This window comes from Daktulosphaira vitifoliae, unplaced genomic scaffold (genome assembly GCF_025091365.1).
Source record: "Daktulosphaira vitifoliae isolate Bord-2020 unplaced genomic scaffold, ASM2509136v1 Scaffold_5, whole genome shotgun sequence".
NCBI classification, from domain to species: Eukaryota; Metazoa; Arthropoda; class Insecta; order Hemiptera; family Phylloxeridae; genus Daktulosphaira; species Daktulosphaira vitifoliae.
The window spans coordinates 20,537,645-20,550,049 of NW_026099576.1; the positions used below are offsets into that span (position 1 = coordinate 20,537,645).

The window sequence follows — 12,405 nt, forward strand, 5'->3', positions numbered from 1 at the left end:
AAAAAAAAAATTTGACCTCTGGACTTGTCTTCATGGTGAAAACGGCTACCGAATGCTATTTTTGTGTGAAAATTTTCGATTTTATAATTTACATTTTTTACTTTAAAGTGCTATAACTTTTTAAAAAATGTATGGATCAATACATTTTTTTCATGAAAAGTAGTATTCATATACATCTTTCATTCGACATACTTTTTTTTTAAATCAGACCATTTCCCTATATACGGGGGGGCTTAAAATATAAAAAATGCATATATAAAGTAGAACTTTTTCAGCTTAACTTTTGAAAATGTTCCGGAAGGTCTGACACTTTTATATATATCTTAAATTAATGCTAATGTAATATACTTTAATTTGAAAAAAAAATTTGACCTCTGGACTTGTCTTCACGGCGAAAATCGCTACCAAATGCTATTTTTGTGTGAAAATTCTCGAGTTTATAATTTACATTTCTAACTTTATTATGTTATAACTTTTTGAAAAATGTATGGATCAATACAATTTTTTCATGAGAAGTAGTATTTATATACATCTTTCATTGGATATACTTTTTTTTTAAATCAGACTATTTCCCTATATATGGGGGGGCTTNAATCGAGATATTAATAAGGAGCCAGCAGATCATGTAGCTTTTGGAATAAAACACCAATTTTTTTAAAATTTAACATTATCTAAAGATTTGCATCAAAGCTTTATTTTTGATAGTGATTTTAATCACTGTCAGATATCATTATACTTGATCCAACTATACCACGACACCACTGTGCCGCGACCCCCCTGTGCTGGGTTTTTTTTTTTTTAACATTTATGGTACCTAGGAGAGGAAATACTAGTATTTTATTTTTTTGGTGATTGTATTGATATAAAAATAAAGAAGCGTATGAATAATCGATTAATAAATTACAATGACTGTATATTATCGTATTATATTATATTCGTATATTATCGTCACATTCAAAATATTTTTTGCAAAGGTTTCAACATTTTTAAATGAAATTCTAGTAAGTTGACATAATATTGAACATGTCTTTTATTAAAAAATTTGTTTAAATTCAACTGAAGTTAACGATATATCAAGACGTGCAATAAAATTGATGGAGAAATTTAGCTCAATATTTACAAAAAATGAAAATTAAAAACAACATATTTTGCAGGTAATTTGTAATAATTACAATAGTGGTTTATACATTAGTAATATTTTTTTTATTTTTTATAGGTAGTAAGTGAGTATAGAAAAAATTACTTTAAATACATAGTCTACTTTAAGAAAAAAATTACAAAACAATAATTAATTCTTAGCTCTCATTGTACCGATTTTGTCGGTTTACCAATGAACCCAAATATGATACTTCATAGATAGATCTCAATTAAATGGAAATATTTTTATAAAATATGTTATATAACTTTATATAGCATGTTAAGTGTTATATGTCTTCATATTTTGAATGTAAGTTTAAAAAACTTAATAACTACGACAAAAATAATCAAATATTATATTTAAATAAAATTATGCTAATAAAATTTTGTTTTATAAATGATCAGTAAAATTTGTCAAATTTTTTTTCAAATTCAATAATTATTAAAAATATAATATAATTTAGACTTTTTGTAATGAAACAACGTCAAGTAAAAGTTTAAAAATTTATTAATTCAAAATAAAATAAAAATACAAGAATTTTATTAATTACTATGATGTAGTGTAATATAATGTACGTGTATATTATATTTTTATTTTATTAAACCCTAAACAATCGTATACACTTGTAATAGCAACATTACAAAACGTTCTAAATTGAGTCAAAGCATAGTCATATAAAATTATTGGGCTTCCAGTAGTGTTGTTAGTATTAGCTGATAAAAGTATAGTCGCCCATGATTGCATTAATTGATTTTGATTGATATTTTCACCATTAATCAAACAATAATTACAGGCATAAACATTTCGGGTAAAAAGTATACGATCAAATTGTATTCGTGCTTTTTTAAAATCTGATAAGAAATTATCGGCCTTTATTTTTTTTTCGTCATTAGATAGATTGAAAAAATCACTTTTCGTTAAATTAATATGTTCAATATTAGGGAAAAAACTACTTAATAAAAAATATGTTTGCTTTAAACATGCATGTGACTTATGCAGTTCCCAAATTGATGTAACTTTTAATGTATCTATTGCTGACAACATATATTTAAACATTTCTTTTGAATTTTTTACCGCATCAAAAAATTGAATAATACAATCTACATAGCCAGTTACATTTTTTTTAGTAATTTCACATAAGCATGTTTGAATTATAGCTGACATATACGTATTATATTTGCTTAATACTTCAGTATATTTGCACCTTATTAGCTGTGTAAAGTATCTTTTTTTTAGATTAATATTATGATCGTCCACAGTGTCTCTAATAATTTGGTCAGTAGTGATTGTTATATCACCACATATTATTTTTATATGGTTTAATAGCTTCCAATCTCCTTCTCGGAATAAAGTATTTAGTACTTCAATTGCTTTACATTGAGAAACGTCAATGTTCCGAGGGGGTATGAACCTAAAACAAAATTATTATTATTATTTAGAATTTAAAAAATGTACCTAAAATAATTATTGTAATATATTTTATTTTATATACAACTTTCAACATTGAATGTTTTTCTATATAAAAAAATTATTTTAGACTACGTAATTTAGGTTCTTTTAATTTATATAAATTACGCTGATTTTTTAAATACATTTTATTGGAATATCAGTTTATTGGAATATACAACAAATACTATTGTAGCCAACAATACTTTTATTAAAAAATAAAACTTACTCAGCAATACTAGAGTCAAGTAACTGATTGAATCCTATTTTAATATAATAGTTATTAATGGTTTCGAAACAGTAAGCCTTTAACTTTTCTTTAACAAAATCGACAAATTTTATTTTATGCTCATCTGTTGTGTATTCTGTGTAATACTTTTCTCGTAAATTGTATTTCATTGTACTATTTATAATATTAAAATTTGTTTTAAAATCTTTACGTGTTATTGCAACAAGTTTATTGAAAAAGTTATTTATTTCTTTGTAGTCTTCTTTAGCTTCTTCAATTTTGATACTTTCGTCATTATTTACATAATTCAGCAATTCTGATGTCTTCATTAAAAACGTGTAATTTTTAACGGTATAAATTTCCTCTGCAACTGTTTTTGGACGAATTAGTGAATTTTTTGACACTAATTTTATATCTAAGTAATCAATAAATGTTATAGCTTTGTATAAATATTCAAACATCATGTTTGAATTTTTAGTTGCATTTAAAATTACTACTGTGCAATAAATTGCATCTTTAAATGAATTTTTTTCAAAATAATTTTTACAATCATCTATAATGATTTTCAAGTGTTCAGTAAATATTTGTAGTACTTCAGTATATAAATAGTTAATTAAATCAACTATTTTATGAAATGTTTCAAATACTTCACAAATGTTACATAATGAATTTTCTAGAAATTCTTTTATGCTCATTTTATCTTTGTCAGTCTTTACTGATAAGTGTTCCAGGTTCATTTTTGTGAATTGAACACGTATGTGCTTCGTCACTTGTTTAAAATATTTTGTATACGCCTTTCTATTTGTTTTACAATCAACAAGTCCAATTTTAAGAAAAATACTTGTAGTATAAAATAATAAGGTTAATAATTTAATGTTCATTTTCAATATTATTGTGAAATTGCAAGAATTTGAATTATTTATTAATCAATAACGTTTAAATGATAAAATCCAATATTTTTTAACGTATTAATCATATAAGTATGTATAATAATTATATATACTCATAGATATTATTATAATAAAAATAGAATTCTATGTGACAATTTTGTTAACACTTGTTTAATTATTTAAATAAGAATAAAGTTTTTTTTATTATTATTTTTAGCTTTAATGTGTATACTAAAAGCTATTTCTTTTTCTTTGTCGTGTTTTAGCTTCGATGCTAAGCTCAGAAGATATTAATTTTATCATGATGTGCTTATTTTATTGTGTCTGTTACTACTTTTTCTCAGCTCTCACCGAACCGATTTCTTTCAATGATACGTCAAAAGATCACAAATTGTATCTAGTCGAAGACATTACCCTCAACTAAAAAAATTTTCTTCGTTCTCCGTAAATGGGAGAAATCTCCAAAAAAAATACAAATTTAAAAAACGCTTATTTTTGATATTTATTTAATAAATTTCAAATAAGACGAAAACGAGAATAATGTATTATGAATTTTTTTTTCTAATGTCAATCAAATAGTTTTTATCTTAATTACACATTTATGGCTCACTAAAATTTATCGCTCTTTAACCTACTAATTGAATGGTGCTAATATCAAATTTTATATGTATTACATAGCATTTCATTAGGATGCCACCATGACCAAATGATTCAATCATGTTCTTTTGCTAATTACTATTTCATAAAATTTCATTACTGATTATTTATTATAATTATTATTTAAAAAAATGTCTTCTATTATACCACTCACTTAATATACTATGTATTGCAAACGAAATACGTGCATATTGCAATCGGCGCTATTGGGCTTACTGGTCAGTAACAGTTAAATGATTTTGTCTTGAAGGGGATGAAAAATCTTTATGATATAAATTATGATGGCATAAGCGTATATTAGGGGGGCTTAGTTCCTCCAAATTTAGAAAAGTTACACATACTGAGTAAATGGTGTATCATAAATCACTCGATTACTCGCAAAATAAATATTAATAGTGGAAAACCAATTTTTGATTTTTTTTAGTTAAATATAATTCTTGATTTATCAGGTAATAATTAATTTTTAGAATCATCCCTTAAAACTTAAAAAAAAATTTCGGACTTTATTTTTTTAGTATTAGTAGTATTTATATACATCTTTCATTCGACATACTTTTTTTTTAAATCAGACCATTTCCCTATATACGGGGGGGCTTCAAATATAAAAAATTCATATAGAAAGTAGAACTTTTTCAACTTAACTTTTGAAAATGTTCCGGAAGGTCTGACACTTTTATATATATCTTAAATTAAAGCTAATGTAATGTACTTTAATATGAAAAAAAAATTTGACCTCTGGACTTGTCTTCACGGCGAAAATCGCTACCAAATGTTATTATTGTGTGAAAATTCTCAATTTTATTTTTTACATTTTTAACTTTATAATGCTATAACTTATTGAAAAGTGTATGGTTCAACACAATTTTTTTATGAGAAATAATATTTTTTAATAATCTTTTTTTAATTCAGAATATTAATAAGAAAATAGCAGATCATGTAGCTTTTGGAATAATCCACCAATTTTTTAAAATTAAACACTATCTAAAAATTTGCATCGAAGCGTTTTTTTTTATAGTGATTTTAATCACTGTCAGATATCATTATACTTGATCCAACTATGTCACGTCATCACTGTGCTGCGACCCCCCTGTGCTGGGTTTTTTTTTAATGGCAACATACATATTAAGCTAGCTTATAAAATAGGAAAAAATGACTGGTCGATTTCAACTTTTAGACCAGTATTTTAGAAGTTATATATAATTTAAAGTACTGACTGGAGGTGAGGAGTGAATGCTGCTTTTCTATAAATAAATAGCAATTTCCATATCGTACTCTTCCTACCGCTTAGGTATATATATATATATGAGAATAACATCCATAGTACTGGTCCAAAAGCTGTTATCGTAGTAAGCAATAATTTTCTTAATTAATTCATTTTCTATTAAATAAGTTAATAAATTATGTACGCCGCTCCCATTTGAAAATATAAAATTGACTACCTTACATGTAAGGTATAAGGTATAAGGAATGATTTTAAAAAGTAATTTATAGCTAATAATTCAACAAATATATCTAACTAAAATACATTTTTTTTTCAATATTGCATTTATTTTGTGAGAAATAAGTGGTTTATGATAAATCGATCATTTTGTATAACTATATACAAAAACCTCCCTGTGCCTGGTTTTTTTTTTTTTTATTATTATATAAAAAATTATTATTTTATATTTTTTAACTACACACAAATCCTTTTGATTAAAAAAGCTATTATGTATGTATTTAAAAATAATAATAATAATAAAAAATACTAAAATTTAATGCATTGATGTAGCTAAAATGAATGTCTTTAAAGTCTAGCTAGTGATTTATTTGATCGATTCAACCAAAATTATAGAAAATCTGGTTAATTAAAAAATTTATAGCTAATAACTCAACAAATATATCTAACTAAAATACATTTTTTTTTCAATATTGCATTTATTTTGTGAGAAATGAGTGGTTTATGATAAATTGATTATTTTGTATAACTATATACAAACAAATTAAGAGGGAGATTCCATACAATAAGCATCTCCAAGGATTTTATTTAAATTGTCCTTATGGGAGTTATGCTCCCATACTCCGAAGCATTTTTATTTGTATTTCTCTATGTTATTATCGACCATTAGATATGTATAAATGACTCTCTTATAATAAGCATATTATAAATATTTTATTTATTTTAGAATAGTACTCTTTTAATTTAGCCTCTTATAATTAATAACCGAAACTTGTAATTTAATCTCTCAGATTATTTGTTTTGTTATGATACATAAACCTCTCGTTATTATTATTATCTTTTAAGCAATAAAATATATCACACAATGTAATGTACTAATAAATCTTAATCTAAGTTTTTTTTCATAAGATAATATGTATGTATGTATGAGTATATTTTATTGAGAGACCGATACCAATATTTCTTATATCTTTCTATGGTCTTGGCAAAATAAGATTCAAAAATATTTATATCTATGTAAATGATTTATCAACGCGTAATTGTGGTGGCCCAATGTGTCCTGACGCTAGCGCCTTGAAAGGATGCGGCACAATAATCACCAAGACAAAAATTAAACACTAAATATATATTCGTAAGTTTTTTTGCGCTGTCCGCCGACGCGATATTCGTTAGAACAAAGACATTAAGCTTAAAGACTAGCTACCCAATACACATAGGCTTACAAATATATTCTAACCTAATATATCAATTTCTAGAATAATATCTAGTTGCAATCTTAACTCTGTCCGCCGGCGCGATGCTCGTTAAAGCAAAGACATTAAGTCAATGACTAGCTACCCAGTAAGTATAGAGTTCTCAGTGTTTTCAAGGTACCACAAAAAGCATTAAATAAGGGAAAGTAATAAAAAGTAACTGTCTTTTTTTGATTGTAGTACGGATTGGTGACTCAATATGTCTATGAAAAGGCATGACACAATCAATACATCTCATCCCTAGTTATGCCTTTCGTGGTACATTATATAAGGGCTGGAGACGCTGCTATTACAGTCAATCAGTCTTTCATTTTTCTTGTCCACTTTTCTCAATTAATAATGTCAAGTTAACTAATTTAATATTATTCCAAACATACTTAAGCATATTCTTTATACTGTTTGTCTTTAGACTTAACTTTTAACACTAAAATTAAAATATACATTTGTTAAAATAATTAACACTTTCTATAATAATAAATGCGCTTCTATTAACCAAATACGATTCTCTTTTATCAACATACCTAATATAATAATTAACAACCTTCTTAATAACCATAAATCTACAATCAAGATTCTATCATCATCAGTGAATATCAGGTAAGAGTAGTTTTAATACACTAACTACACTAATAAAGTAACTAGAAACAAAGTAATTGTATCTATTATGTCTTTACGGATGATGCCATTATCATTCTTCTTTATTAATACCATCCCCATCAACTTTATTTTTAGTTAATACAAGATTCACCAAAACAAAATTTCTAAGTGTTATTAAGTTTTAAAGAAAAATACTCCAAATAAGTCCAAATTAATTAAAAAATCGACTAAGTCCCGGAGAGTGAAATCTTGGTAGAGTGTCATAGATTTTGTGTATTTTAAAATAACCGAATGAACGGGTTTAGACGGGAAAAATGGCTTTTTATAGTCTGAAGGGGGTAGCCCAATGATCTCTATCAAGATCCTGGAAGCTGAGGCTTTCTATTCTAATTGGTTAGTTATAATGAGTGTAGGCGTTACATAATAATCTATACAATAAGTAGATTTTATCCCATAATTATAATTAACTGGTTATTTTGTATTTTAAATAAGAGAACCCTGTTTTGGTGATCTCGTATAATCACAATATGAGACATACATGTACAAATGATAACATTATATTATATGTTAATATTATAAGTAATAATACAATATTACAAAAAAAATACTATAAAAGGCTTAAAAAACACATATAATTCCTGAGTTTGTTCTCATTTATTCTTGTTCACTCATTACTACTTGGAAGCATATGTATGAAGTGCACAGTCCGCTCAAAATTGATTCAAATAAACAAAACGGTTTATATTTATTTCTAAACATTTACTGGAAATATCAAAGTAAATATTAATTTTAATTAAAAACTATAAGGTTTAGAATAAATCTTTTTTTAGCTTCGATGCGAAACTGAGAAGGTATTAATTTGACTATGATGTGTTTATTTTTTTGTCAGTTACTACTTTTTCTCAGCTCTCACTGGACCGATATTTCTCAACAATACGTCAAAAGATCATAAATCGTACCTAGTTGAAGTGTTACCCTCAAAAATTGAAAATTTTGCCCTCGTTCACTGTAAATAGTGAAAATAACTCCAAAAATTACGATTTTTAAAATCGGTAAATTTTGACATTTTTTTTTTTTCAAAAAATTCAAACATGTTAAAATAAAGATAATTTTATACACTATAATTTCAAAAAAAACATTTTGTCCCGACAACTTATCTTCTATGTGCAAATGGTTGCTATAGTTAAAAAACATGCAATTTTGGCGTTAAAATTTATGATTTCAGATTTTATTAGTTAAACTTTTTCAACACAATTTTTGAAAATTTTCTAGAAATATTGACATTTTTATTTAATCTTAAATTAGAGCTTATGTAATATAGTATACTATGAAAAAAAAATTTGAGGTAAAGTGAACATGGTTAATGATAACCATGTTTTTGAATATAATATTCAAAAATATGCTATTTTTGTGTTAAAATTTTGGGTTTTGTATTTTAATATACTTTATCAAATCAATGTAACCCATTTTACATTGATTTTCATGAATATTATATAATACTTATTGACATAAAACATAAAGGTAAACTTATTTAAATTTTTTTTTCTTTTAAGTCGAAACAACTAATTTTAACATTTGAATCAGCTTAAATTGCCAATTTTATTAAAAAATGAATGCGACTAACGTTTGCCGATTCAGTAAAAATTATTGCCTGTGGCAATGATTTTTTTGCAATTTTTCCTTAATTCTTTTTGAGTTAGAGTTTTGCTTTTGAAAAATCCATGAAAATTTCATAAAAATAAACATCATCTACAGATTTGCATCGAAGCGTTTCTTATGATAGTGATTTTAATCACTGTCAGATATCACCTACACTAGTCCTAAGTATGTCACGCTCACACTGCGTCGCGACTCCACTGTGCTACCGTTTTTTTCTTTAAATATATAATTTAAGTATTAACAAGAAAGATCAAGTGATTAAAAAAATAAAATAAATCAATAATATTATATAAAAATGTATTTACTTTATCAATTAGTTAGCTCTGTATACGGAGCTAACAGAGTTAGATTTTTGATTTGACCTTACTCTGAGTAGAGACTTAAAGTGACTTAGTCTCTTCTATCATTGATAACAATCTGTACCTGTGGTATTATTGATGTTGCATTTTTATATCACTCTTTTCTTCTTTTTAATTAACTCTTGTGTATTACATTATTTTAATTAATATATAGTGTTAACTACAATATAATTAAAAAAAAACTTAAATAATATGGAAATCAAAGATATATTAGAAGTATTATGTATAATTTACATTTAATAAAATAATTAAAATATAACAAATCGATTATGGTACTCAAGCTACACAATAGATATTTTACGTTCAACGCACAGAACCTAACGTCGCAATAATGTAGTCGACACTAGTGTAAATGGTGGAGACCTGTGGATTGTTTATTATTGTTGAGCAATAACAGATTATTTTAAAAGACGGACATAATTATTAATAATATTCGCATAATATCGCTGAACTTTCGTTGACGTCGGCGACGCGGTGTCCGGCACGGTCTTCGGACGTCAAAAATTAGCAGTGTTGATGGTGACGGTGCGGTTTCGGTCCTGCGACACGTCCGAAGCCGGTGGTGTACATCATCGACGTCTACACTTCGACAACGTGAAGAAGACTAAACGTAAATTTGCGGTCATGTGCGGCATTTGCTGCACTTTGCACCGTGGCGTATGGCACGTGGTATTAGTCAATTAAACTACCCGAGTGATGGCTGACAAAAATGGCGTGGGTCAAGGGGTTCCGTGTATCACAAAGCGATGCGGGACCGTGTCACCGTATCACCCGATTACTGTATCGCTGACAATATTAGTAACCTAATTGTGCAATTATTTTGAGTTACAACAGATGAATCGTTTTTCCATATTAATTATGCTCAAACAATATTATATAAAATTATCGTATAGTAAGTTTCCAACATATACAATATACATAATGAAAATTGTAAGAGTATTGCATAGATAAGATCATGTGTGTTCCGTGGTAGAATTTACTGAATAAGTAATTTACTCTACAGAATCTATGCATTTTATAATGAGATTGTAATAAAAATACCTATTAGATTTTAAGTGAAATGATTCCCAAACATGTGATATTTGAAACTCTGTAAGCAAGAGGCCCAAAGTTTGAGAGTCTTATCATTTAGATAATAATAATCAGAGATGGGTAATATCAAGTTCACAACGTTAATTCGATTAAATACCCATGTCATAATTAAGACTCAGAAATTAATGAACTTTGCAGTTATTTTTAAAGATCTTAAAATGGGCTAAATAATATATAAATCCATTTTATGAGGCTTATAAATAAAATTATAATATTTTCTGTGTACCTCACTTGTCGCATTTGTCGGAGTTTACAGAAAGTAATTTTCATGTACTTTTGTAGGGTTAACACCTACGATTTTGTATGTGTTAACTTGGGAAGGCTTACTTTAATCGGAGTTTACTACTTCCCAATTATTTACCCGCAATCCAGTATTTTACGATATTTGTCAAGTAGTAGGAATAGTATATTTGACGGATTTTCGGATACATTCGTTCATCGGAATTCGTTATTCGTCCTCTTTTGACTATAGTTATCTGTGTTTTTCATGCAAAAGGATTCTGGTATAGATAGGTAAATTAATTTGAACAGCAATATTCATCTAAACAAGTAGACAAGTAATCGGTGTTCGCTTTATATTCAAAGTAAAAACAAGTAGTAATACTCGAATTAAAAAAGTTAGTCTGTGGCCATAAAAAGTAAAGTTTTAGTCCATTTCACAATATTTTGACTAATCAACCTTGTCACGTAGTTTTTTTGTAAGTAAATAATGCAATTATGGCGAAATTTAAAAATAAGGCATAAAATAAAATGGTATGAGATGTAATGAAATATGAAATGTAGACCCATAAAAAAATGTATTAATTTATTAAAGAATTTGTGTTTTCTAAATTGTTATATAGTTATTATTTACGTTATGTGTATCATAATAATAATTCAATTAAATTAAAAAAAAAAATAGTTATTGGGATTAACTTTATAACTCCTGACGGTCAAACTATAATACTAGTAAACTGCTACACAGGCATATTTTGAACCGTTACTAAGTATTTACTGCAATATTAACACATTTTTTATCAAATAATCTAATGCTACAATAAAATTGAAGTAAATTTCACATGAGTAAAATATTTGGTAAGTATAAATTCAATGTGTCGAATACATATTATTATAATATTTATCATGTTTCAAAAGCTATGTCAAGTTCTATTTTGAAATGATTGCGACTTATAATTTCCGAAGTTTATATTAATGTCTATAATATATAATTTTAAAGAAGTAATAATATTTGAACAACTTTGGAAATTTAAGAAAATATCTTTATGTAATTAAAGAATTTAAAAACAATCGATTAGTGTAATCAATGCGTTTTTTATTTTATACTTCAATTTATAATTATAACAAAGAAAATAATTTTATTTAGACATTGCACCCTAAAATTATTCGAGATTTTTTACTGTTATTAATTAATATTTTATTTTAGTTATAAACCTTTAGAAATTAGATGGCCAATTCAAAATTTCATTTTCACACGTAATACAGTGGAATTTTATCATTGATAGTGTTTATATTTTTTTAAATATTGCCTTAAAATACCAAGATATGATGCATTTTCTCCTACAACGCGTCCATGGCGAGAGATAACAATAAAGGGCTGTTATAGATCACTATCTTACTTTTATAGTCTTAGGTTTATGGCATTCGCTT

General features: G+C 26.2%; 1 protein-coding gene across 1 annotated transcript; it reads right to left on the reverse strand.

The window, feature by feature from the left end:
* Positions 1–1,627: 1,627 nt before the first annotated feature.
* LOC126907933 (uncharacterized) lies at positions 1,628–3,769 on the reverse strand. The gene is made up of 2 exons (XM_050689642.1): positions 2,814–3,769; positions 1,628–2,549 (listed from the first exon to the last, which is right to left on the reverse strand). Exons 1-2 carry the CDS (start codon positions 3,692–3,694, stop codon positions 1,721–1,723), a joined length of 1,710 nt encoding a protein of 569 aa, XP_050545599.1. The 5' UTR covers positions 3,695–3,769; the 3' UTR covers positions 1,628–1,720.
* Between the last annotated feature and the right edge of the window lie 8,636 nt (positions 3,770–12,405).

Coding starts and splice junctions, on each gene's coding strand:
- LOC126907933 (XM_050689642.1), bottom strand. CDS start 3,694: ATGAACATTAAATTATTAACCTTATTATTTTATACTACAAGTATTTTT. Junction 2,550..2,813: donor CTTGACTCTAGTATTGCTGA/GTAAGTTTTATT, acceptor ATTTTGTTTTAG/GTTCATACCCCCTCGGAACA.